General features: G+C 35.8%; 1 protein-coding gene across 3 annotated transcripts in view; it reads right to left on the reverse strand.

Moving 5' to 3' along the window:
• Positions 1 to 22,986, reverse strand: part of FAP (fibroblast activation protein alpha) — a 71,402-nt gene that overhangs the window by 38,796 nt on the left and 9,620 nt on the right. For 2 of the 3 annotated variants that reach the window (XM_025994157.2, XM_072751745.1), the window contains 9 exons: positions 15,468 to 15,566; positions 14,382 to 14,476; positions 13,382 to 13,456; positions 11,859 to 11,911; positions 8,431 to 8,503; positions 7,623 to 7,743; positions 6,591 to 6,745; positions 4,467 to 4,570; positions 2,194 to 2,329 (listed from right to left, as the gene is read on the reverse strand). In XM_025994157.2, coding sequence (XP_025849942.1) covers positions 2,194 to 2,329; positions 4,467 to 4,570; positions 6,591 to 6,745; positions 7,623 to 7,743; positions 8,431 to 8,503; positions 11,859 to 11,911; positions 13,382 to 13,456; positions 14,382 to 14,476; positions 15,468 to 15,566 — 911 coding nt within the window. The remainder of the gene's footprint in view (positions 1 to 2,193; positions 2,330 to 4,466; positions 4,571 to 6,590; positions 6,746 to 7,622; positions 7,744 to 8,430; positions 8,504 to 11,858; positions 11,912 to 13,381; positions 13,457 to 14,381; positions 14,477 to 15,467; positions 15,567 to 22,986) is intronic. The other variant, XM_025994158.2, reaches the window with a different exon arrangement.

A 22,986-nucleotide genomic window follows, 5' to 3' on the forward strand; every position in this document is an offset into this window, starting at 1 on the left:
AAAACCACCTGAAGAGTAGGTTGAGAATTGTGGTAAAGACTGTAAGATTATCAGCAATCATTTTCTCTTTTTTTGCTAGGAATATAGGTGGGCTACATTTCGCAGGTCTCCTTCCTGTAGGACGTGGTCATTTGAGAAGCTCTAACCGACGGTGTGTGAGCCACTTCTGGGCCTCACCTATAGAAGCCTCTTGTACATGATCCTCCACTCTCTTTTCCATTCTCTAGCTGATCATTAGTGGTCATATTCAAATGAGGTTTGAATAACTTTGAACTAGCCCTGAAACTCACTAGATAAGACAGCAGAAATGCCATTGCCTGAGCACCCCATCCCCCACCCCTCATCATCCCCCACTTACCTGGACTTACTAGTAGGTAGTAACGTGAATGTGCAAAATATTTCTATTGTATTAGCCCACTGAGTCACTGGAAGGGTTCTATGGCTGCTATAGCAGTTAGCCTACCTTGCAAATACATTAATTTGGAGAATAATACGATTTTTAGAGAATAGAAAAAGAAGAGCTGGAAACAAAAAGAACAGTCAGTGAAGAAGAAAGAGAATCACGAGAGAGTACTGTTACAAGAAGCAAGGAAATAATAAATCTGAAGGCACAGCTTTGTTGTCTAACTCAACACTTGGTTGTTCTAAAATCTGAAAATGTGTTCCATGTATTTATCAAATTATTTTGAAGCAGAGGTTGTTTTGAAATCCTAAGTTTAATTAAACCTGGAATTCTAAATTTAATCACTGTTTTGGGCTATAAAGCTAAAGTTTATATTCCAAGGATTTCCACAGCTCCTTGAATAAGTATCCTATATATACTGTCAGTTTGGATTAAAGTTGTCCCTGATTTTGATAAATTAGAATTTCAGATTCCAAAGCAATTGCCGTTTTTAAATGCCTAGGTTTGAGAACTAAAAATTGTATCTAAATGACTGATCTTGTAGTTTTAAACTAATGAAAGTAAAGCAATCATTCCTCATACCTAGATTCAATGAAAACATTGAAGATATATCCCTCCAAAGCTGATTTATCAGATAAATGGTTTCTAATTAACTACCACAATCAAGTTTATTCTTTTCCCCCCTATGCTACTGCATTAAAGCCAACATCTTTCTGTTTTGTATTTCAAAATATAAATAAGATAAAAATAAGCTTCTAGCAGATTCCATCAAAATTAGTCAAGCTTCTTACAGAGTAGTGATTTAAAAAAATATTTTTAGCCCAAGTAATGTTGACTATTATAGTCCTGATATATTTCCAAATAGATTCATATGACTCTTTTCTTGCAAAACATAGTGTCCTAATTTTGAGATGGAATTTAGTGATTTACTTTGATTGCTCTGTGCTTTTTTCCTAACTTTATAAAATAGGTTTATTCCATATTCGGTTTAATGAAATGTCTCCATAATTAGAAGTCTTGTGAAATGTATCCATCAAATTTCCTATTTGAAGATAACATTTTGTATTTCTTAGTCTCTAATATGAGTCCTTATGAGCAGGCTCATTTTAAAGCTTTTAGATAGCTGAAGTACTTGTCTAGCTCATTAATTTAACAGATTATGTTTGGATTTGAACAATAGAAACAATTAAAACTCAACAATAAATCTGTGCCTAATTTGCGAGTTTTTTCTTCCTAAAATTAGCATAGTATGGAGTATTCTCAAGATAACAGGAGAGCAGGATAATTTGATCTGCTATTTCATGTCATACTCTCAATTATCTACTGTTAATTTTAAAATGGGAATATTTGGCTTTTTTATAATATCCATTTCCTCTGAAATTTTTATTTTTCAATTTTGACACTGAATAGAACATAGCACCATTAGAATTTTTTTGTTTTTTTGTTTTTAATAGAACATATCTATTTTCCTAATAGAGCCATCTTATCTTTTCATCCTCATTATTTTGGGGGTTTTGACTGCCAGTGGTATCATCTCAAAAGGGTGGATTTCCATCCTAACTCAGAACCAGACACCTTATTTCTCCAATTGTTTCATTTAGCCTTTTTCTCTATGCAGTATCAGTGCTAAAGTCATTTTTAATAAAAATAATGGGCTGAATAAGGAGGGATTTGTTTGCAAAGCAATCAAGAATTGAATGTGTTAATTCTGGCCTTATAATACAAAATGTTAGCCCCCTCATGGGCTTTCTACTTCAGAAATATACCTCTGGGGTTCTAATATAACCTACCTTTGGACAATCCCATGTCTGCCAGCCTTCCCTGAAATCACATATGGACAGAACTGAAACGTTCTGGATTCTTTTTAGCCACTGCAAACATACTCGTTCATCAGTAACCCATGTGAGCCAACTGAAATAATAATCACTGCAAATAAAGCAAAACAGATAGTCATAGCCATAAAGTAGCATCACATCAAATAATTTCTTAAGGTTTGTTTTCTAAAGGATGTATTTTAGTATTATGAAACATTTATCCCATAGATAAGGAAAGTAAAACATTCCCTTTTCCACAAAGAAAGCTTAAATATACTTGCTGATTTTTATTTTATTAAAAAAATTTTTTTAAAGAGAGTGCACATGAGCCCAGGACCGGGGTGGGGGGGTGGGGGTGGGGGTGGCAGAGAGAGAGGGAGAGAGAATCTCAAGCAGGTTCCCTGCCCAGTGCAGAGTTCAATGTGGGGCTCCACGTCACAACCCTGAGCTCATGACCTGAGCCAAAATCAGGAGTCAGATGTTTAACTGACTGAACCACCCAGGCTCCCCATACTTGCTGACTTTTAAGAATATCTCTGAGAGACCTCATTCACCTAGTGGACTTATTTTATGCTTGAATTTTCTCCTCACTTTGGATTTTACATCTTAGGAAAAATCTTAAGACATGAGACAAAGTTATTGGTCCATCTACAGGGGGAAAAGCATGAAACTGGTGATTTTGCACAGGTAAACTCATTTTTTTTTCACTTTTTAACTAGCAGAGAGCCAAGCGTGATAAATGCCCATCTTTCTCTCCAGGCATGTTTGTGTTGGAGCCGAGTTTTAACTGTGACCATGGTCAGGGGTTGAAATTCAGATTTACTGCAATAATCAGAGATGATGTATACTAAGTAACTCAAATAATGCTTGGCACACAGTTGGTGTCAATGAATGGCAGCAATCATTACTCCACTCAGAGGACGAAGCTGTAGATAGAGAACATCAGTGTAAATAAACCACAGAATTTTGGACATTGATGTAAAAGAAATCACAGAACTGGAAGGGTCTCTGGCTCAGATTCTGGTTTTACCTCCTACTAGTTATACTATTTAAGGCTACTTACTTAACATGTCTGTGCCTCTGTTTCTATATAAAATGGGAATAATAATATTACCAAATTTAAAGCTTGCTACAAAATTTGTTGAGAGTGCTTGAAGTTCTTGAGATTTCTGCCTGCTTCATGGTGAGGGCTACGAAAATGTTAACTATTACTGGTACATTGTCAGGATTTTATAGATGCTCCAACAAGCCTCTTGACTCCTTCTACAGCACCCTTCTATCATTTCATTTGGCTCCTAAGGAGAATGATACTTAAAAAGAAAAAAAAAAAAAGATGTATTTAGTCGAGCTTTTGTCAACTAGATTGGGGTTGAGGGAGTAATGGATCATCCAAAAAATAACAATAATAATAAAGCTATTTTAAATTACCCACGAGTGGATTCACCCTGGAAGGGCCCAGCAGAGGCCTCTGCTGAGGTTCTTTACCTTGTTAGTGATCAATCATTCGGCCTTGGCTGACTCTCCTGCATGGGCCAGCAGGAGGAAAAGCCAAGCCCTTTGGGAAGTAGTAAAGAGGCCCACCAGGCAGGGCATAGGGCTTCTCTTACCTTTATCAGCTTCACCCAGAATGACCACAGAGGACTGATGGAGATGCTGCAGGGTTGCTATAATCAGGGTTAATCAGACAATATCTACCTAGGGTGCCATGCTGGGGAAGTGAGACTGCTTCATGTCCCTGTCTAACTGTAGTTAACCCCAAACAGATAATTGTGCCAACAGATAATTGTGGATAGACTGCATTCTAGTAAAAAATAAAATGCTAATATTTGGAGAGGGTTGACTTTTTTCCTCTTGTTTGTCATGCATATGTGAGCAAGCATGATCTCTAAATCCTGGGTTGGAAAGTAGACCAGAGTTGAGAGAAGCCACGCTGAGAACTTGTATGAATTATACTATCTGCCTACTGATCCTAAGTTTACATTCACACATCTGAGGGAAGTATCCCTTATATTATCACTAAGATCACCTTTATATGTGTGAAAGAGGCTAGTATTTTAAAATCAATTTAAGAAACGTATTTGTGCTTTTTAATTTGATTATGTATTCGGGTTTGCATGCCAACTTTATTTATTTATTTTTGCTTGGAATATAAACACCATAAACTCACTAGAAAAGAAGTGTAAATCCCGATAAAGAAATTTCAGTGTTAAAATTCAGTTTAAGGTGGGAAGCATCTGAGCTTACTATACCTTGATGCTATCATTGCTGGAACTGGCACTTCTCTGGGACCTGTCTGCTGAGGATAAGTGGTATCGATAATAAATATCCGAACAACAGGGTTCTTAGCTCCAGCCTGCCAAAACATTGGAGATATATAAGCTCATAAAATTCTAATTATTGCCAACATATTAAAGACACTTTAGGAATTTAGGCATATTTTTATAAGCTAATAATATTAAGTATATTACTGTGAAAACATTCTAATTATAACATGACCAGGAATCTCATTTCAATTTTACTTGCAGGGCAACTACAAATATTGTGTCAACCAGAGTGAAAACACACATTTTAAGTGATTAATGAGGGGGCTTTGATTCATAGGGAAAAATATTTTGGATATGAAAATGCAGTTCCATAATTGATATTCTCTTTTCTGCCTTTCAAGACAGATATTTCCTATAATTATTATTATGATACGTATAACAATCGTTTCTCCATGTGCTAAAGGGAGTGTGGGGTGGGGAGAGTGTAAAGAATGAATAATGAAAGATACCTTTTGCCTTGTACCCTATAGTTTGGTCTAGGACAGTCATCACTCACTCTCCTTGCTGGTTATATTACTACTTCTTTCATCCCCCCAAAATTAGGGAAATGTCACCTCCAAATAAAGTGCCCGTGGAATTTGCACTTTCCTTGTTTTGTACTTTCTGTGCTATTATACACCCTAAATTTACATGACAGTGTAGTTCACACCCAGACAGCTTCTTAGAGTTCCTGTTATTTTAACACAGTAAAAGAGAGTCTTATAATTGTTAAACAACTTAAGTCCAGGAAGTTTAGGTTCACAGCCTTAAATGACTCTGGGCTGTTCGGATTCATCTAAAGAACTGTCCAGGCTCTCCTCTGACCCGTTTCACTCTGAGGTTCAGCTGGGACTTCTGGCTTTTTGCAAGCTGTCTCACTTCTCAGTCTGATTTCAGATGTTTCAACAACTTCAGTCTTCAAGGAAGCATGAAAGTTTGGGTCCCAACTTCTCTGCCAGTGTCAGTCTTCAATTCTGGGTTCCTCCATCTCTTCCTGCTCGCTTCCACCCTCCTAAAGATCCAAGCTCTTTTACATCCCAGGCCCCAAGTACCATACCTCTTGCTTCCAAATATCTCCAGCTTTCGGACTTTGTACACAGCCATTGAGAGATCTCCTACCTAAACGTACACCTCCTGTCCACTGCCTTTTCTCAAATGACCTTTAACATAAATTTTAGACTATCTGCTATTTCTACTTCTCTGACCACAGCCACTTTGGCTCGCATCGAAAAGCACTTGTGTGTATGCACATCCATCCCATTCGTGTCATGTATGGGGACCCACTGCGTCCATCCATAACAGTGCTCTCTTTGGCAAGTAAACACAATAGGAACTAAAGAACAAAGAACTATTTTCTAAAATCACTTCCATGCCTTTTGAAAGAGGAGGATTTGACCCCCTTTCAGGTTTTTTGTCTATATCAAATTAGGATATGACGCTTCTCCACCATATGACCTTCCAAGTGACCTTGCTGTTCTCCCACTACAGACACAGGACCCTTCTCTTCGGACAGGGGACTGAATGAAAAGTATGTACACTAAGAATTCTACAATGGTTATACAAGAAACTCTGGGCTCACTCCATGTCTAATTTCCTCAAGGAAGAAACTAGGCTTATAAACTTAACCTACCTTGTGTGTCCAGAAAAGATCACAACTCATACCTGCTTCTACCTGACAGGAACATCAAGTTCAACATTTGTATTTTCCATTCTAGTCGGCATTTACATGAGAATTCAAGAGGGAATTGCAAAACAGAACTTTACCCTGAATTTGGAGCATGAAATATGAAAAATTAAAATTAAGTTAAGCTTGTTTTTCCTCCATAATCTAGACCATATGTTTTTCAAAGATTCTGCGATGGATTTTGCAAAGACTACTTCATCCAGCACAACCAGATGTCCAAAGCAACAGATGTCCACATAAATAATAGAGCACAGTACAATGTTTGCCTTACAATGCACAAGGATAAGAAGCTCTCCAAACTTGTTGATCCCACCTCTATTCATGGTATTGGTTGCTCATTTTGACACCGGAGGAATAGAAGCATCTGCTAAAAGTACTCAACATACCTTTGGGTATGGAATATTTATTGTTCTAGGATATTGTTCATCACCATAATAGGAATAGGCAATAACTGGTATCTCTGTATCATTAAATTCTGCATATGCCAAAAATTTTCCATTAGGAGACCACCAGAGAGCATGTTTTGTAGCAAGCATTTCCTCTGAAAGATAAATACAAGCATATTAATTACAATTATAACTTACTCTTAGGATCAATGTAAATGCCTCAAAATAGATTGTATTAGGCATTTATTGACTGAAATAATTTACTTAATGTGGATGTGACATATGCCAAAATTTGGTTATGAAAAAGGATAATCTGAATTTAAAGATATACCCCATATCAAACATCAACCAGTCTTCTTAAGAATTGATATGAATCAGAAGTGTAATTATTTCAGTAAACTAATTAAACATTTCAACAATAAATGATTTTTCCTTTGGGGCAGCTTCTGGTTTCTATAGTCACCTAAAGTACCCAAACAAGAACTATAATTAAATACTACAGAGTGACAAAAACGTTGGAAGTTAACTTTTTCTCCTGGGAATATTTTTAAAAACAACAATAACACTTCAGTTATTTATTTTTTTAGTACTGGCAAAGACTATAAAACCTTTTAACGTCAAGTCCTGGACTCTACATGGCATAGAAAGAGGACGCAAGTCACGAAAACATCAAAAACTAGGGATATTTCCCTGCAAAATTATGAAGACTGCTGTTTTGTTTTGGAAGAAAGACTTATTTCTCAAGAAAAGAGAAACCTGAGGTAATGTACTAACAGCATCTAAGGACCACATACTTCTTGAAATATAAATTATTATTACCACTTTATAATGCTTATGAAAATAAACTCAGGCCAATTATTAGATTTTGCTCTTTCAGAACAGGCACATTCTGTTCCTAACCTGATAAAAGCTTTCAGAAATGCCACCCTTCATCTCAGTAACGTACCACTCATCTCTATCTTACTAAATATATGCAATTATTTTCAATTAAAGCCCTAAAACAGTAACAGCAGAAAAACAGTACAGTTTTACCTTCATATACCCAGTCTGGGATTCCATTGAATATTTTATTTTCTCTTCCATTATACGTTATTTGAAAAGGTGGGTCTTCCGGTCTTTGTTTCAAATAGATATTGTTTTGATAGACATATGCCTAGAAGTAATGGTAAGTGAGTTAATAAGGAGAATTCCATAAGAAACACAATGAAGTCTGGACATTTGTATTAACTATTTATCTAACACTTACAAAATGAGTGGTAATCCATTTTGAAATGTGAAAAAGATTCACAACTGAAGTATCATTTTAATAGGTCAAAAAAACCAACCAATTCACATTAATTAACATCAATTATGATTTTTAAAGTCTATACCAAATAAAGCATAAAGTCTACTATTGTATATGTTGTTTTATTACCCAAATAAATAATTGTGTATATTAACAGAAAGTCAAATAAATCTTTGAATATTAATAGCTAGCCAGATCTAATCTTTATTTAGAGTCCTTAAATAAGAGCTTGGACAAAATTTCATGTTGTCTGAAGCTAGTCTGGGAAACTTGTGAAAACCATATTTTTCCTCAGCTTTCTGGCACAACGCATTCTGGCTGAGTATGAGGATAAAGTTTTTGACTGCGATATTTAAAGAAGTCTATCCATGAGCTTGAGATTTTGCGGAATTCTCAGATGAGTTTCAATTTATCAAAACTCTTCCCGTTTTTAACCACTAAAATAGTCATGAATTTTTTTTTTTCCTTTCAGGCAGGGAAATTTAACAAAGGCCAAAATCAAATGGCTCCTCTTTTATTTAAATGATTAAACACTTCTATAATTTAAACACTTACTAATTTACTCCCAACAGGCGACCAGCATAAATACTGAATTGGACGAGGAAGCTCATTTCTTCTTATAAACTCTCTAGAAGGAAAAAAAAAAAGAAAGAAAAAATAATAATAAACCTTGCTGTTCAATGGAAAAAGACGTCTTTAAAAGCAGAAAAAAAGTAAACAAGAACAATGAAGGATCATCCTCTGCTTCTTTAAACCTAACAGAAAGAATGTGGCAGCAATGGCACTAGAGACATTAGGGTTCTTTACTAGTTACTTAAAAGTCATTTGACTTCTCCGGGTCTCAGTTTTCTGACCTCTCTAGTGAAGTGAATTAGAGATTTCAAAAAAGATTTATAGGCTGCAAAAGTGGGACTATCTCTAGAAATTATCTAAAAGAACCCCTCCTTTTATAAAAAATAAACATGAGGTTCGAGGGATACGACTTTTTAAAATTACATAGCTGGTTCTTGGCAGACCCCGAAGTAAACTCAAGCCTCTTACCCCTCAGGACTGTAAAATTTGTACACATCAGGCTGAGATGGTCGATGAAGTGCCTTCCAGCTCTCCAATGCTATAATTGTGCTGAAGTTTAATATGTACTCTTCCACATTCTCATTTACAACCCCCATCTCTGTGAATGCATATGCATTTCAAATTTTTGAAAATAAGATGCCATTTGACAATCTCCCCAGGGATCTGACTTGAAATCAGAAAAGGAAAGGAACATCTGATCTCAAGCTAAACTGAAAAACAGATCATACACTGGGCAGTATGCCTTAAGCTTGCAAAGTTCTCCACCCATGGGGAAATTTCAAATATCTTATTGGCCAAAAATCTCACTTTGATGCCTAAAGTCGCCCTGCAAATACTCAATTGACTAACTTACACTGTGGAGCTTTTGTCGTTCTTCAGCAAGAATGTGTTCAGATTTTTACAAGTGCTAAAGAGTCATAGGATGCTATGCCCAAGTTTTGACTATTATATTCTTGAAGATCATATTAATGGTTTTATTAGGAATGCTTTTGTGGAGACACAAAACAAGACTTGCCTCCAATGTATAAATTGAGGAGCCTGAAGAAAGACTCTTTGGCCTCCTCTCCAAAAACTAACTTTAGCCTGGCTTGAACATCTGCCTGGCATTTCTACTTTTCTCATTCTTTTAAAGTAGAGACACCTGCAAAGGCTTGTAACCCACACTACTTTGATGTAACTTCTTAGGTCGTGCAGCCTGAGGCCTAGCATAGCAGGGGCAGGTCAGTTTTGCTTGGGAAAAGAGTGATGCCCCCGGAAAAGAGAGAAACCATTGGTGCTGCAGTGAGAATCCTGCCTGCCAGAGGACAGTTTATGAGCAGCAGGCACCAGGAAGGGCCAGAATATATTGAAAGACATGAGGAATGATCCGAAAAAGAAGACATTCTTCACCTGGCTACAGTTCTGTGTCAAGCCAGGGTTCATGCTACCTTTGACATTGTAACACTGTCTCAGGTTTCCATATGCTGTGGAATCATCCAGGCACGCATTCAGACAGCGCCAAGCTGAAAATCTCAGCACACAGGCTCTTCATGACTGGCAAGTCACCACAGCTGCCATTTTCTGTTTTCTAAATAACTAACACTATGAGAGAAAGTGGAGGAGGCTGCTTACAAAGGCTGTCATCTCCTCAGTACTCCTTCCCATGCTTGAAACCAGAAGTATCTTCATTTGCTCTGTGGTAGATTTTTATAGACTCTTCAGAGGCACATAGAAAACTTGGAATTAGTGATATTTGGTCTTGCCTTGAATCTCAACAAATTTGTCATCCCTCACTTCCTAAATTATGCTATATTTGCCTGACAAAAAAGAATCAGTCTGGCAAATTAGTTGTACAGGAAAGAAAGGAAGAAAGAAAGGAAGAAAGCAAGAAAGCAAGCAAGTTTGACTAAATTCACTGCACAAAAGCTAAATACTTAAAATGATTCTAGGCCATAAAGCTTATACAAGCCATAATTAAAATATTAGTATTGTCATCTTCTTTTGGAATGCTATTTAATTTGTTGAACCTCGACATAGGTAGGACATGGAGAATTGCAAAATGATTATAAGAAAAATGAGAAAATGTTTCAAGCTTCAAGAAGTTGTGCTGAAAGAGTAAGGGTTTTTATTTCACTAGTTTCAAGTTTTCTTGAGAGCGGGGCTAGTGCCTCAAATTCATCTGTATCTCTCCCACATGTGCTTTTCACATAGTAGGTGTTCAAAAAATCCTTTTTGAATTTGATGATGATGTGGATATAGAGAAGAGAAAGACCCAGAGTACATTAGATGACTTCAGGTTCTACTTTATGTAGCTGTTCCTAGTTCTTAATTTGACAGTTTAAGATCAGAGTTATTCTTTCCTGAACTTTTAAAATAAGTAGATTTTTTTTTGAATTTTTGTGCTCTTGCTGGACAAAAGAGGAAATAGACCATAAAATTTTTCAATACCTCTTAAAGCCATATACTTATTTTACCCTTTTATATAACAGCAAATAGGATATCACATTAAGATGAGTAACTAAACCAATTCATTGTCCATACTTAGTCAGAGTGATTTTTCTAAAGTGCAAATCTGATCATGTCATTTCCCATTTAAAACTCTTCAGTGATTCCCTATTGTCATCACAACGACATCTAAAACTCTTCTTGTTTCCTCATTATTATTTGGCCCCTGCTTCCTGGCCCCAACTCCTTCCCAACCTTACATTACCTTTCACTAGTTGGCATGCCCTTCTCCAGTTTCAACTCAACTGACCTACTTTGAGTTTCTGGAACATTCCATGCTCTTCCTTCCCTTTGGGCCTTTACATGTTATTGCTTCTGCCAGGAATTCTTTCACTAGGTCTTTGCCTACCTACTCACTCCTTTTTTTTTTTCTTTTAAATTGTAAATATTTCAAGTAGTTAGGCATTACAAATAAATAAAGAAAATGATATAATAGGTAACAATTTATCCACAACCTAAATTTAAGAAATACTTATATTTTGCAATGTTAAATAAAATTGATTTAAAAAACAATTAATGGAGTATGTGTTCAAATACAACTAATATTGCATCTCCTTCCCTTCTGCTTCCTTCCAATGAAGTAGCCATTCTCCTGAAAGTATTGTATCATTCCCATGCATGTGTTTGTATTTTCAGTACGTATGTTTACTTCCATAAATGGTTTATTTATACTGTGTTGTCCCGAAGTAGGGAAAATAAAACTGCATTATGTGTAAAAATGCAAGGTATTAGTCAAATAAAAAAGGTAAATATTCCATAAAAGTATTTCTTTAAATTTCTTAAGTGTGATGGGTACACATCCACTGTAAAGGAGTAAGAAACTAAAATCAGTAACAAGAGAATTTAGTCTTAACCTCAAAACAGAATTTGGAATGAAAAACTATAATAGATGTAAGTATTATGAATAAATAGACATGAAATTTTACCCATTATTGAGGTTATAGATGTGATATGTTGCTGTGTAAGAATATCTCCAAAGCTGTCAGAAAGAGGAGAGACAAAGACACATTATGATTCTTAAAAAGCTTATATTAATAATGTATCATCACAAATCATTCAACTTAAAATCCAAAATTATAAAATGACAATTTTCACAAGGCACTAGGAAAGATATGTTTCAATTCCAAAAGAGTCTTCATTTAAAAGAGTTTTACTGTGGACTTTTGTGCTGTTTGTCTAAGTTCCAGAACTAATCTCAGCAGTGATTCAACCCTCACTCCATAAAAAGCATATCCGAAGACATTTCTTAATATAAAAAGCTTTCTTTGACACACTCTCTCCTAAGAATTTTCCCTTTATGCTTTACCTTGATTGAAGTGAAACCACTATGATCTCCATGGCCATAAGGATTACCCTACACCTGTGTTCATTACAACGATACCCTCTAAAATTAGGTAAAGAATTTCACTCAACACAGGTTTTGTTACAAAATGTTTATCTTTCTTTAAATTTAACACTTTTAAAAATAATAGAAATTGAAAAATAAATAGAAGATATGTAGTTTATAATTCCTCTTAAAAAAAACTGTTCTTTTTCTCATTAAGTATATGTGTTCTGTGGTTAGGGAATAATATAAGTATTACTTTGGATTTTGTTTCTTAAAAGAGCTTTCAAACTCTTGGCAAAGAAACTCTAACTGGTTGAAATGCGTCTTCCTAAAGATTGCCAGTGACCAGGACCTGGTCCAATGGAAAATAATCAGCAGACAAGAAGAGCTGTGGAGGGGAAAGATTAACTATTCATTCTGTGTATTAAGAGTTTTACGTCTCACCTGGGATATGAGAAATGGCGATTAAAAGATTGTCTATCTAAAAGTAATTACTAGACGTTTAAGTTGATAATAAATTTTTGTGCCTTATTACAAAAAATAAGTATCTTGGAGTTGTATAAGTAGATAAAACAAGATAATTAACTTCCCTCTGCAACTTCATTCGGGAAGGGGAAATTAAGTAAGGCTAAATGGTTATGGTTTGGTAGGATTCTCCTTTTCCAGGCTTTTGAACACACAGATTTAAACCCTGGTCTACCACTGGCTATGTATTATTTTACCTGAGCAAGTGAGTTAAATAGGTTACACCTTGATTTTCCCATTTTAAATAATAATAAACTTTCAAGAGGTTAAAATATGTGCGAACTAATGATTTGTGAAGTCAAATAGCTTTAGAAATACAAGTATAACTCTCCCATTTCTGATAAACGTCAGTGCCCCGAAATGTATCCCCCCAAAGGAAAGTAGTTTCTACTACCTAGATGATAACCAGACAAGTACACCAAATTCTGAATTATTTGTGTATGTTTCAGTTATACTTTGGGGGCTCATTGAGAACCCACATTAACTTGTTGAATATTTAGATATAAAAATATACTCTTGCTTCCTCTTACTTTTACAAGTCAAACTGTGGATTAGTAAGAGATATAAACAGATATACCCAAATTAAATAGTCCATACCTTTGAATAATCACTTTCTAGATATGCAAATTGACGATCAGGTGATAAGCCATAATTTGAAGCATTCACACTTTTCTGAAATTATAAAGAAGTTGATTAGAATACAGAAAAAAAAAAACACCCAGAGCCATGTAAATGTGTAGTTCTAAAAGGATATCATATACCTGATATACTCCTACATGCAGTTTTTAAAAATGTTTACATAGCACTTACTGTATACAAAGAAATTTATTAAACATTATGGGAAGAAGATGTGATAAATAGGATATACCTTGTGATTTCTAGAAGCTTAAAATGTTAAGCTTGAAAATCAGTAATGTATTGCAAGTTAGAAAGTTCTATTAAAGATATATAAATATAACATTACCAAGGCATTAAAAAAAGAAGAGATCAAATCCAAATGAGAGGATCATTGATTGTGCAGAGGAGGAGAGTATCATCTGAGCTTGACTTTAAAATATTAGTAGGGTTTTGAGGGTGGAGAAAGCAAGGGGACCGAGAGCCTGGGAGTTAGAGCAGCACGCACCTACATCTCCTAGCTCTTGTTTATTGAGCGCGTATTCCGTGTTAGGCACTGTTCTACTACATTCCAATGTTACATCACTTACCTCTTGTAGTAACCCAGAGAGATATTATTCTTCCTACCCTTTAGAGAGAGAAAATGAGGCACATCGTGGCTAGTGTAGTGAGGAACCCTATATAACTTTCCGTAACTAGGGAATTGACAGACTTGTATTGGAGCCTCGGTTTCCCTGTGATAAAGACTGAGTTCTTGACTCTTGTTTCTTGCTACATTTTTTCCACAGAGAAAGAAAGATGCTAGGTGATTGAGAGAAGGCCAGGACAGTAGTCTAGTGTGACCAGAAGAGAGAATTTGACAATTTCGTGAGAGATGGAGCCAAGAAGGCATGTTGAGTCCAGATCAAGTGCTGAGAGTTTGGTCCTTGATTAGTGAAGAAATGGCAAAGTTTTGAGGAGGAAGATGATGCTGGATACATACCATGGTGGCATTACTCAAAATGGTATATGATTCTCCTGTTTCAATATTGTAATATACTATATCATTATCTGTAGACTGATGAAGATATTCTTGTCCTTTAAACAAGAAGGAAAATGAACTTGAAATGATCTCCCTTAATAGGAAATACATTTATAAGAAAGAGAAGCCTCTCTTATTTCACAGATTTACTTTGTTTTTCTTCCCTGTCCAGGACATTGCTTTGTCAGATTTAAAATAATAAGTTGACAGTGGAAGGGATGAAAGGATGCTCTTACTCTACTCTCCACAAAAAAAAAAAAAAAAAATGCTATGTTTACTAGTAGCTATCCTATAACGACCAGTTCAGGGTGCTTGGGAATAAAATTTTCTCTGTGTTACAAGGATGATAAACTAGTTTAAAATGGTATGTTTGTTTTGCAATGAAAAAAATACATGACTTTTGGGTTGTGTTTGATTTAATTTAAAACCCATTTGACGTGCATTTTATTTCCTAAAGAGAAGAATCAAAATATTCAAATCTGTTCAGTTGTACTTTAGATATAAACTATAACGTCATAAACAATGTAGTTGACCTTACTACTTGTTTGGTTAGACTTATTTGACAACATCCTATTTTGGAAACTTATATGAAAATATCAAATTTTTGGCCCATGAAAGACTTTTTTGTCAGAGTAAGATTTGTCCATTTCTCAGATATCCAGGTTGACAATAGAATTTCTCTTTTGGTAAAGCTCTTATGACATCTCCTTTTTTTTTTTAGTTTTTTTTTTATGACATCTCCTAAATAGGTGCATATCTCCCATTCTGAAGAACCATACAATATGCTAAAATTATTCTAGCAATGCACTCTCAATTTTTACTTTCTTGCTGAAACTCTAAGTGGCATCATTACTATTGTGTAAACGCAGACCAAATGATTCTGCCAAAGGTGTTTTGGTGGCCACTTGACTTATCTAAATAATTGCTCTTTCTTTCCATTTCAGATGATATGGCTTCGGTTACCATAGAGATGCATTGATACTAAAAATAAAAACAAAAAACACATATTTTTTAAGAACTCAGAAAACAAACAAATAATTCACTTACCTGAAATCCAGTTTGGAAAAAATGTTTTATAGGCAAATGTCCCATTTAAAATATCCTCCAGTGTAAGTGGTCTTGTTGTATTTCCTTCGGAGTCATGAACTTTGGGAGAAATGGAAACATTATTACTAAAAAGATGATTAAATTTAAATAAATTCTCTCATCTGTTCTATCTCATGTAATGAAAAGACCTGCCGGGCACCTGGGTGGTTCAGTGGGTTGAGCTACTGACTCTTGGTTTCTGCTCAGGTCATGATCTCAGATCGAACCCCAAGTGGGGTTCCACGCTGAGTGAGCATGAAGCCTGCATAAGATTTCCTCTGTCCCTCTCTCTCTGCCCCTCCCCCATCCCATTTGCATGCACACACATTTTCTCTCTTTCTCAAAAAAGAGAAGAGAAGACCTGCCATTGCTAAACATTTGTTTAATTCCTGTCTCAAGATCTGTGAGCATTGTTACCTCCCTGATGGACAGGCTAATGAAGGCCTAGAGGCCATTTGCTTGTCTAGAAGGACCAGAGGGTGTCCAGGAGGGCCATGCTGAGCAGCAGGGACGCTATTCAGGCTGTGCAGAGTTGTCAGAGTATTTTAAAAAAAGATGAGATGATGTTCCAACAACTCTAAACCGTGCAAAGCTGGGATTGCAGACTAGCCTAAAAACCTAGTCATTTAAGCTGTTCGTTGTATTTTGTCATAGATGCTTGGCTTGGATTACTACTGGTTTATCAACAACATAGTTTAGCATCCTCTTTGGTCAGAAGAGGTCAGCCCAAATCTTTACCTTCAGACACCTCAAGAGAGGAGGCATTAATGAACCTAGATAATTTCTCATCCTGACTGGGATTTTTATAGAGAAAATGAGCCACAAAAACCCACAAAAGCCACATCATCTTAACAATTCCAGAAGTAGGGTTTTGCCATGTAAAACCTTGCCGAAGGTAGCTCACAAACCACAAGCAAATTTCACCTATATTTGAATCTTCCAAAACAATTGTGTTTTTCAAACATGACTCTATTCTCAGAACACATTCATTATAGAGCTCCCAAACAGTCAGATACGCCAGATGGATAGTATGGCAACCAACTTCCAATCCTCCTTCATATCCATATTGCCATTCTCTATCCCTCCCACCCTACCCCTTCTCCAGGCCATCACTTACAGAACCAAAACTTAGAAAAATGTCCTATACCTTGAATAGCAGTTGTGAATCTGGTATTTGCCCATGTAAAAATAAAACTGTCGAAGATGAGAGCTATAACTTTATCCTCCTGCTAAACTCTCTCACAGCTTTCCATAACTCTTAGGATAAAGACCAAATGTTTGTCTGAACTATTGGCCCTAACTGGTCTGGGATGGCCTTCCTGTTCCTTCTTGCCTCTCTCTCATTACTTCTTAGACTCCAAACATGCTGGGCTTTCTGTTCTTCAGATACTCATTTCTTTCTCCAGGGCTTCTGCGCCTCTTTGCACCTTCTCCTCTCTTGTTGCTTCTATTCAGGCTATAAATGCTTAATGTAAAGGTCATTTCTCTGGGAAAGCCCTTCTGATTTAGATCTGGTCCCCTTGTTATATATTTCCATAGACCATGTTCATTTTCTAAAAAAGTATTTGTCTTAATTTATAATCTTACATGTATTTGAGTGATTATTTTATTACTCTTTCTCCACTTTCCACTGTATTCTCAAAATAGTCGCCATAAGACCAGGGACCATATCTAGTTTTGCTCACCATCATATCCCTAGTATCTAGAACATAATAGGCATTTAACAAATGTCTGTTTAATGAATGAACACATGAAATGAAGAATGGATGGATGGATGAATGGATGGATTGATGAGATTTATGCCCTCTTTTTTTAAAGAATCATTCTACTACTAATTTCTTATATGGCTTTGATAAGTCAACCTCTGGCATCACAACTTGCTCACCTGTAATATTATAAAAGATTGAACTAGAAAATGGTGATAATGCTTCCAGTCCTACCAGACTAGCTTTTGAAATTTGAGACTCAGCATGCTCTATAACCTTCTAATTACATAAATGTACAGCCATGTGATAAGTTAGTTGGCCAACTGGATAACAGCATCTTCTGCTATTTTAACTGATACACACTGATGTATGTATGCTCCATATGCTTAATTAGGACCCTGAATCATTTTCTTAATTTACTAAAAATTATTCTGATGGCTATAAGAACACAAGAGGCTGATGAACCCCTTTGCAATCAGACACTAATAACACTAAGTTATTCTGTTTTTGAGATATTTATCTTCTTACATTCTCTTTGAATTCTAAGTAAGGCTGTACATGCCATACAGTTATTCATAATAAAAATTCTTCTATTTACTTAAATGGTCTTGTATAAAATTTATACCACTGATTTTATAATTCCTATTCAATGAATTAAAGACCATTTAACTACAATAACATTAGAATACTTGTGAAGGATTTAATTAAATTTTACTTAACTCTCCTAAACGAAATTACAATCTGTTTCTAATACAGTTAAGGGGAAATTCTAACACTATTTGCAGTGGAAATTACTTTCCTTTTTGAGATACGTTTAATTTATGTCTACACAATCCTGAACATATAGATGAAAAAAAATTCAATTCAGTGAATCCTTTATTGTGAATACTAAAAATAAACCCCTAGATAATTGGTTTTAAAATGACTTTTTGTGATATTAATTCAATAAGTAAATATAACCTTGGTGGTTTATTTATTTACTTTTGTTTATTTACTTTTTCATCTAGCAGAAGTTATGCTTTGATTATGGCTAATGACTTACATAATAGATTTTCCTATTTAAATATCCTTGCATATAATTTTCCTTGCTTGCAATTATGCTTAATTGAGAAATTCACAGCAGTTAATCTTCATTTCTATAGAAGGCTAAATTAAGTGAAGTAATTGAAATGAAACATTTAGCTCTATGCTTGGCACATGGTAATCAGTGAATAAATGTTAGCTTTTGCTATTATTGTAACTTATCAGTATTCTTTCCATATTTTTTCCTTTTTTAAAATTTGAGTATAGTTGACATACAATGCTACACTAGTTTCAGGTGTACAACATAGTGATTCAACAAGTTTATACATTCATTATGTTATGTTCACCACAAGCGCAGCTACCATCTGTCCCCATACATCGCTATTACAATATCACTATGTTCCTTATGCTGTGCCTTTTATTCCTGTGACTTATTCATTCTATAACTGGAAGCCTGTATCTCCCACTCCCTTTCATCCATTTTGCCCAACCTCCTACCAAATAAATATTCTTTTTTTACAAAAAATATTGTATTTATTTATTCCTGAGAGACACAGAGAGAGGCAGAAACATAGGCAGAGAGAGAAGCAGGCTCCCTGCGGGGAGCCTGGTGTGGGACTCAATTCCAGGACCCCGGATCATGACCTGAGGCAAAGGCAGACGCTCAACCAGTGAGCAACCCAGGCATCCCATCCCAAAATAAATATTCTTGAACAGTGTTTCCCAAACTAATTCGACCATGGGAACTGTTTCGTTTTTAAATATCTACTAAAATCACAGTAAAGGAAATGCAGTTTCAGATTAGACTATTAGTATATATAATTAATGTTTAGTTTCATTTTACTATGATGAGATTCATCAGTTGTGCTTGGAACATTTTGGTCATCTTATACCTCCATAACTGAAATATCACAATTATGATCAAAATAGAGTTAGTACTATTTTCACATATATGGATAAATAAAATTAACAAAAAACAAGAGTTTCAAATTATTTTTAGAATACCTACTCTTTTTCCTTTTCATATCATTAACAATCATTCTGATCCATGTCAGATTTCTCAGAAAGCTTTTAGGGATTTGTTATTTCCTCTATTAGAACGTCTAATTCAGAGTATCCAAGAAAGTGTATTGCATATCATTTCCTAGTTAGTCATTTATTTTAAATGGGTGCATAGGAGCTATAAATGCCAATAACATATATATAGAACTTAGCATATGTCCTATTATGACTCAAAATATCTGAAAAGCAATTTTAAACATGTATTAACTATACTACTAATTACTATAATGATAATAAGCCCCACCAACACTCAAGAAGTGATGAGTAGATGTACAAAACACATATCCAGAGGAGCCAGCTATATTGATGTGGAAACAAGGAAGGTTCATGGCACAGATTTAGGGTAGGTAATTGCTCTTAACCTCACATGTGGTGTAGCCAGGGCTCAGAAATTGTGATTATGCCAGAGCCAGGCTGGGATCAGAGTAATACCAAATCATGGGAATAAGTTAAATTAGGGATTCTTTCTCCTGAAAATGGCTACATGTTCATAAATGCAATGGAGTAATGTATCTGTTCTGAGAAGGTCACATATTATGAGTTATGAGACATGAAGTTTACTCAGAATTTCCTACCCAAGCTTTGGTTCTTTGTACATCTAGAAAGACCATAAACATAATTATGTTTCACTATACCATCAGTGTTGACCTCTACGTCAGCTACCAGGAGAAATGAACTTCCATTGGGTTCTATGAAAATGTTATTGGCTTATTGCTATCTCAATGTTTACCTAAATTTATTGTACATGAACCATTTTCATCTCTGTATTTATGGGAGTTGTACAAGGTGTAGGTGTTTCCCCTTGACAGTAGTCTGTATTTGATTTTTTTTCACTATTATATGCCCAGTAGCCAGGACAGTACTTAGCATAGAGTGAGAACATGATAAATAGTTGTTGAATGAAGAAATAAATCAACTGAACAGATTTTATATTAACTTACTTTCATTAATTCTCCCACAAAGATATGCCTGCCCTTACTCTACCTTCCTGTGGATGTTGTGAATTTCACATGTACACTCTTCTACCTGGACATGTCTTCATTTGCAGACTGTGTCAAAATTTATTCTTGGAGTCACTGGGACTGTTTTTTGAAAAACAGATTCCTAGTCTTTATCTTAAACCTACTGATTCAGAATCTCTAGGCCCTGAGGCCCTGGTAGCTTTTATTTTTACTAAGCCCTTCAGTTGAGGATTCTGCAATTTAGTGATTTCCTTAAACCTGCTTGATTCATTGAACTCCTGTGGCTATCAGTGGACTTGCTCCTTGCCTATAAACTCCTGGTACATGGGTGGGGCTAGCCTGCATAGCAATCCATATCTCATAGACATAGACACCCTACAACTAAGTGTTGATCATGGCTTTTAAGGAATGTTAATGGTCTCCTTTAACATTTATACTCCCATTCAGTCCTCTTGCTTATTGCTTTGAGGCTATGTCCAAATGGACTCTTCTTTGGGTATATTCCTTCTGCTGATCCTTGAAGAATGAAGTAAGTGGACTGATTCTGCCCCAGATTAGATTAAAGGGAGATTGCAGGGAAAGCATGGAGGTCATTGTTTTCTAGTGGTTTGAGTGCATGATAGTGTGTAAATCAGTATAAAGTGCCACTCCATGGCATCAATCACACTCAACAAGTTCCAATCACTTGGAAAAGATTCCACTAATAGTTACTGAATGAATAAGTAGATTTTCATGCCCTTTTATAAATAATGTTTTAATTTGGAAATAGACTCTTCTGATTATTTTGGAAGTTCAGTTTTGACATCTATAATTTTTAAATTAAATAATTGAACAGAAGCACAGACCAGTTCTGAAAGCATATTTCTCTTCTATATGTAGCTGACACTCACTTGGTTAACACTTAACTCCCGATAGTGCCCTTAAATTCAATTTGGTCCATTGTTAGCACAAGTTACTCATACACTGCTTAAATACTCTAATTAACTGTACTTTAGTTATTTGCATTTTCAACTTATTAAAGCCAAGCTGAAAATTGTTTCAATTACAAATCCAAGAAATTACAATTCACAGAAATGATTCACAGTAGTGATTCACTGTTTTCCTACTTCTCTCTTAAAGCTTTGTGTATCCATTATTAGGACTTTGTTTCTATTTCTGCCATTTAATTTTCCAGGCCTGAAAAATCGAGAGCATCAGAGCAGAGATATCTGATGTTAGCTCTGATATTCATTGTCAACTAAATGAGAAATTATGGTTCAAGTGGGCACTCAAATTGCTGGAAGGTCATTTTGTTCTCACTTTTGACCTTGATTTGGAAGCGATGCTTATGAGCCACCTCAAGGAAAGTGACGGGAGCTCCCAGGCACACCACACCTGTGTGTCTGTGGGGTCTGTAGAGATGCTCTCTGGGAAGAGGCCTCACCTCCAGCCATCATATCACATGGAGGGAGCCACACAAGGACAAGTGTAGGAAATACTAGGATGTGAAATATACTACTTACAAACTCATATGACATTTCGGCAAAGGCTGACAACTCTGAACAAAAGATAGATCTGAGGCAACTTTAGATCAGTAATAATTTACTAGGTTCTTATAAGTACCAAGCATACTACATGCATTGGTCCCATTAAATACAGCAATTCTCAGACATAAGTACTATTATTAGCACCATTTTACAGATTAGGAAATGGATATTAGAGAAGTAAAGTAACTTGCCTAATACATAACAGAGATGGAGTTTAAATCTACTCCATCTGATCTTAGAGGCTGGCATTTTATTACTACGCTGTGATTAAAAGTGAAAGCACATGTCAAAACAACAACAGCAGAACAAAATAAACACAAAAATAAGGTCAAGAACCAAGCAACACACAAAAGGGTAGAATAATTACACCTCAAAATGTAGGTTAAGAGAAAATGAGGCAATTTGAGCTTTGTCAAAGCGAAGAGGTCACTGAAGAATCTAGTAGTTCCTAGTTTCTGAAAGCAATTTTCTGTGGTTCTCTCTATAAATAACACTGAACAACGTAAGTCAAAGGAATTGTCAGGTTTTTAAAAGTCCATTTGTGTATTGTGTGATTGTTGTGCTATGTTATTTTAATGAGGGCATTTTTTTTCACGATCTCTAAAGCTTTGAGTATCAGAAGATATGGTCAACACAATGCATAAGAACAGGAACAATACCCTAAAGGAAAGGAGGGAAACTGAGTGGGGAACGATTAGAGAGGAAGACAAGCCATGAGAGACTCCTAACTCTTGGAACAAAGAGAAGGTGAGAAGAGGAGGTGGGTGGCGGATGGGAGGTGGGTGACAGGAATTAAGGAGGGCACATGATGAGACAAACACTGAGTGTTCTATGTTGGCAAGTTGAATTAAAAAAAAAAAAGAACAGGAACAGTCAATGCCATTTGTGTGATCCTCAAAGTGAAAGCCAACCTTGTGTATTTTTTTTTTAAGATTTTATTTATTTATTCACGAGAAACACACACACACACACACAGAAAGATAGAGAGAGAGAGAGAGAGAGAGGCAGAGGGAGAAGCAGGCTCCATGCAGGGAGCCCAACATGAGACTCAATCCAGGGTCTCCAGGATCAGGCCCCAGACTGAAGGCGGCACTAAACTGCTGAGCCACAGGGGCTGCCCCTCCTTTGTCTCTTTTTGAAGCTCACTCAGTCTCCTTTGTCAGCTCATCTTCTAACCTCTACTTTAGATTTTGGTGTGGCT

This window comes from Vulpes vulpes, chromosome 3, assembly GCF_048418805.1.
Source record: "Vulpes vulpes isolate BD-2025 chromosome 3, VulVul3, whole genome shotgun sequence".
Lineage (NCBI taxonomy): Eukaryota > Metazoa > Chordata > Mammalia > Carnivora > Canidae > Vulpes > Vulpes vulpes.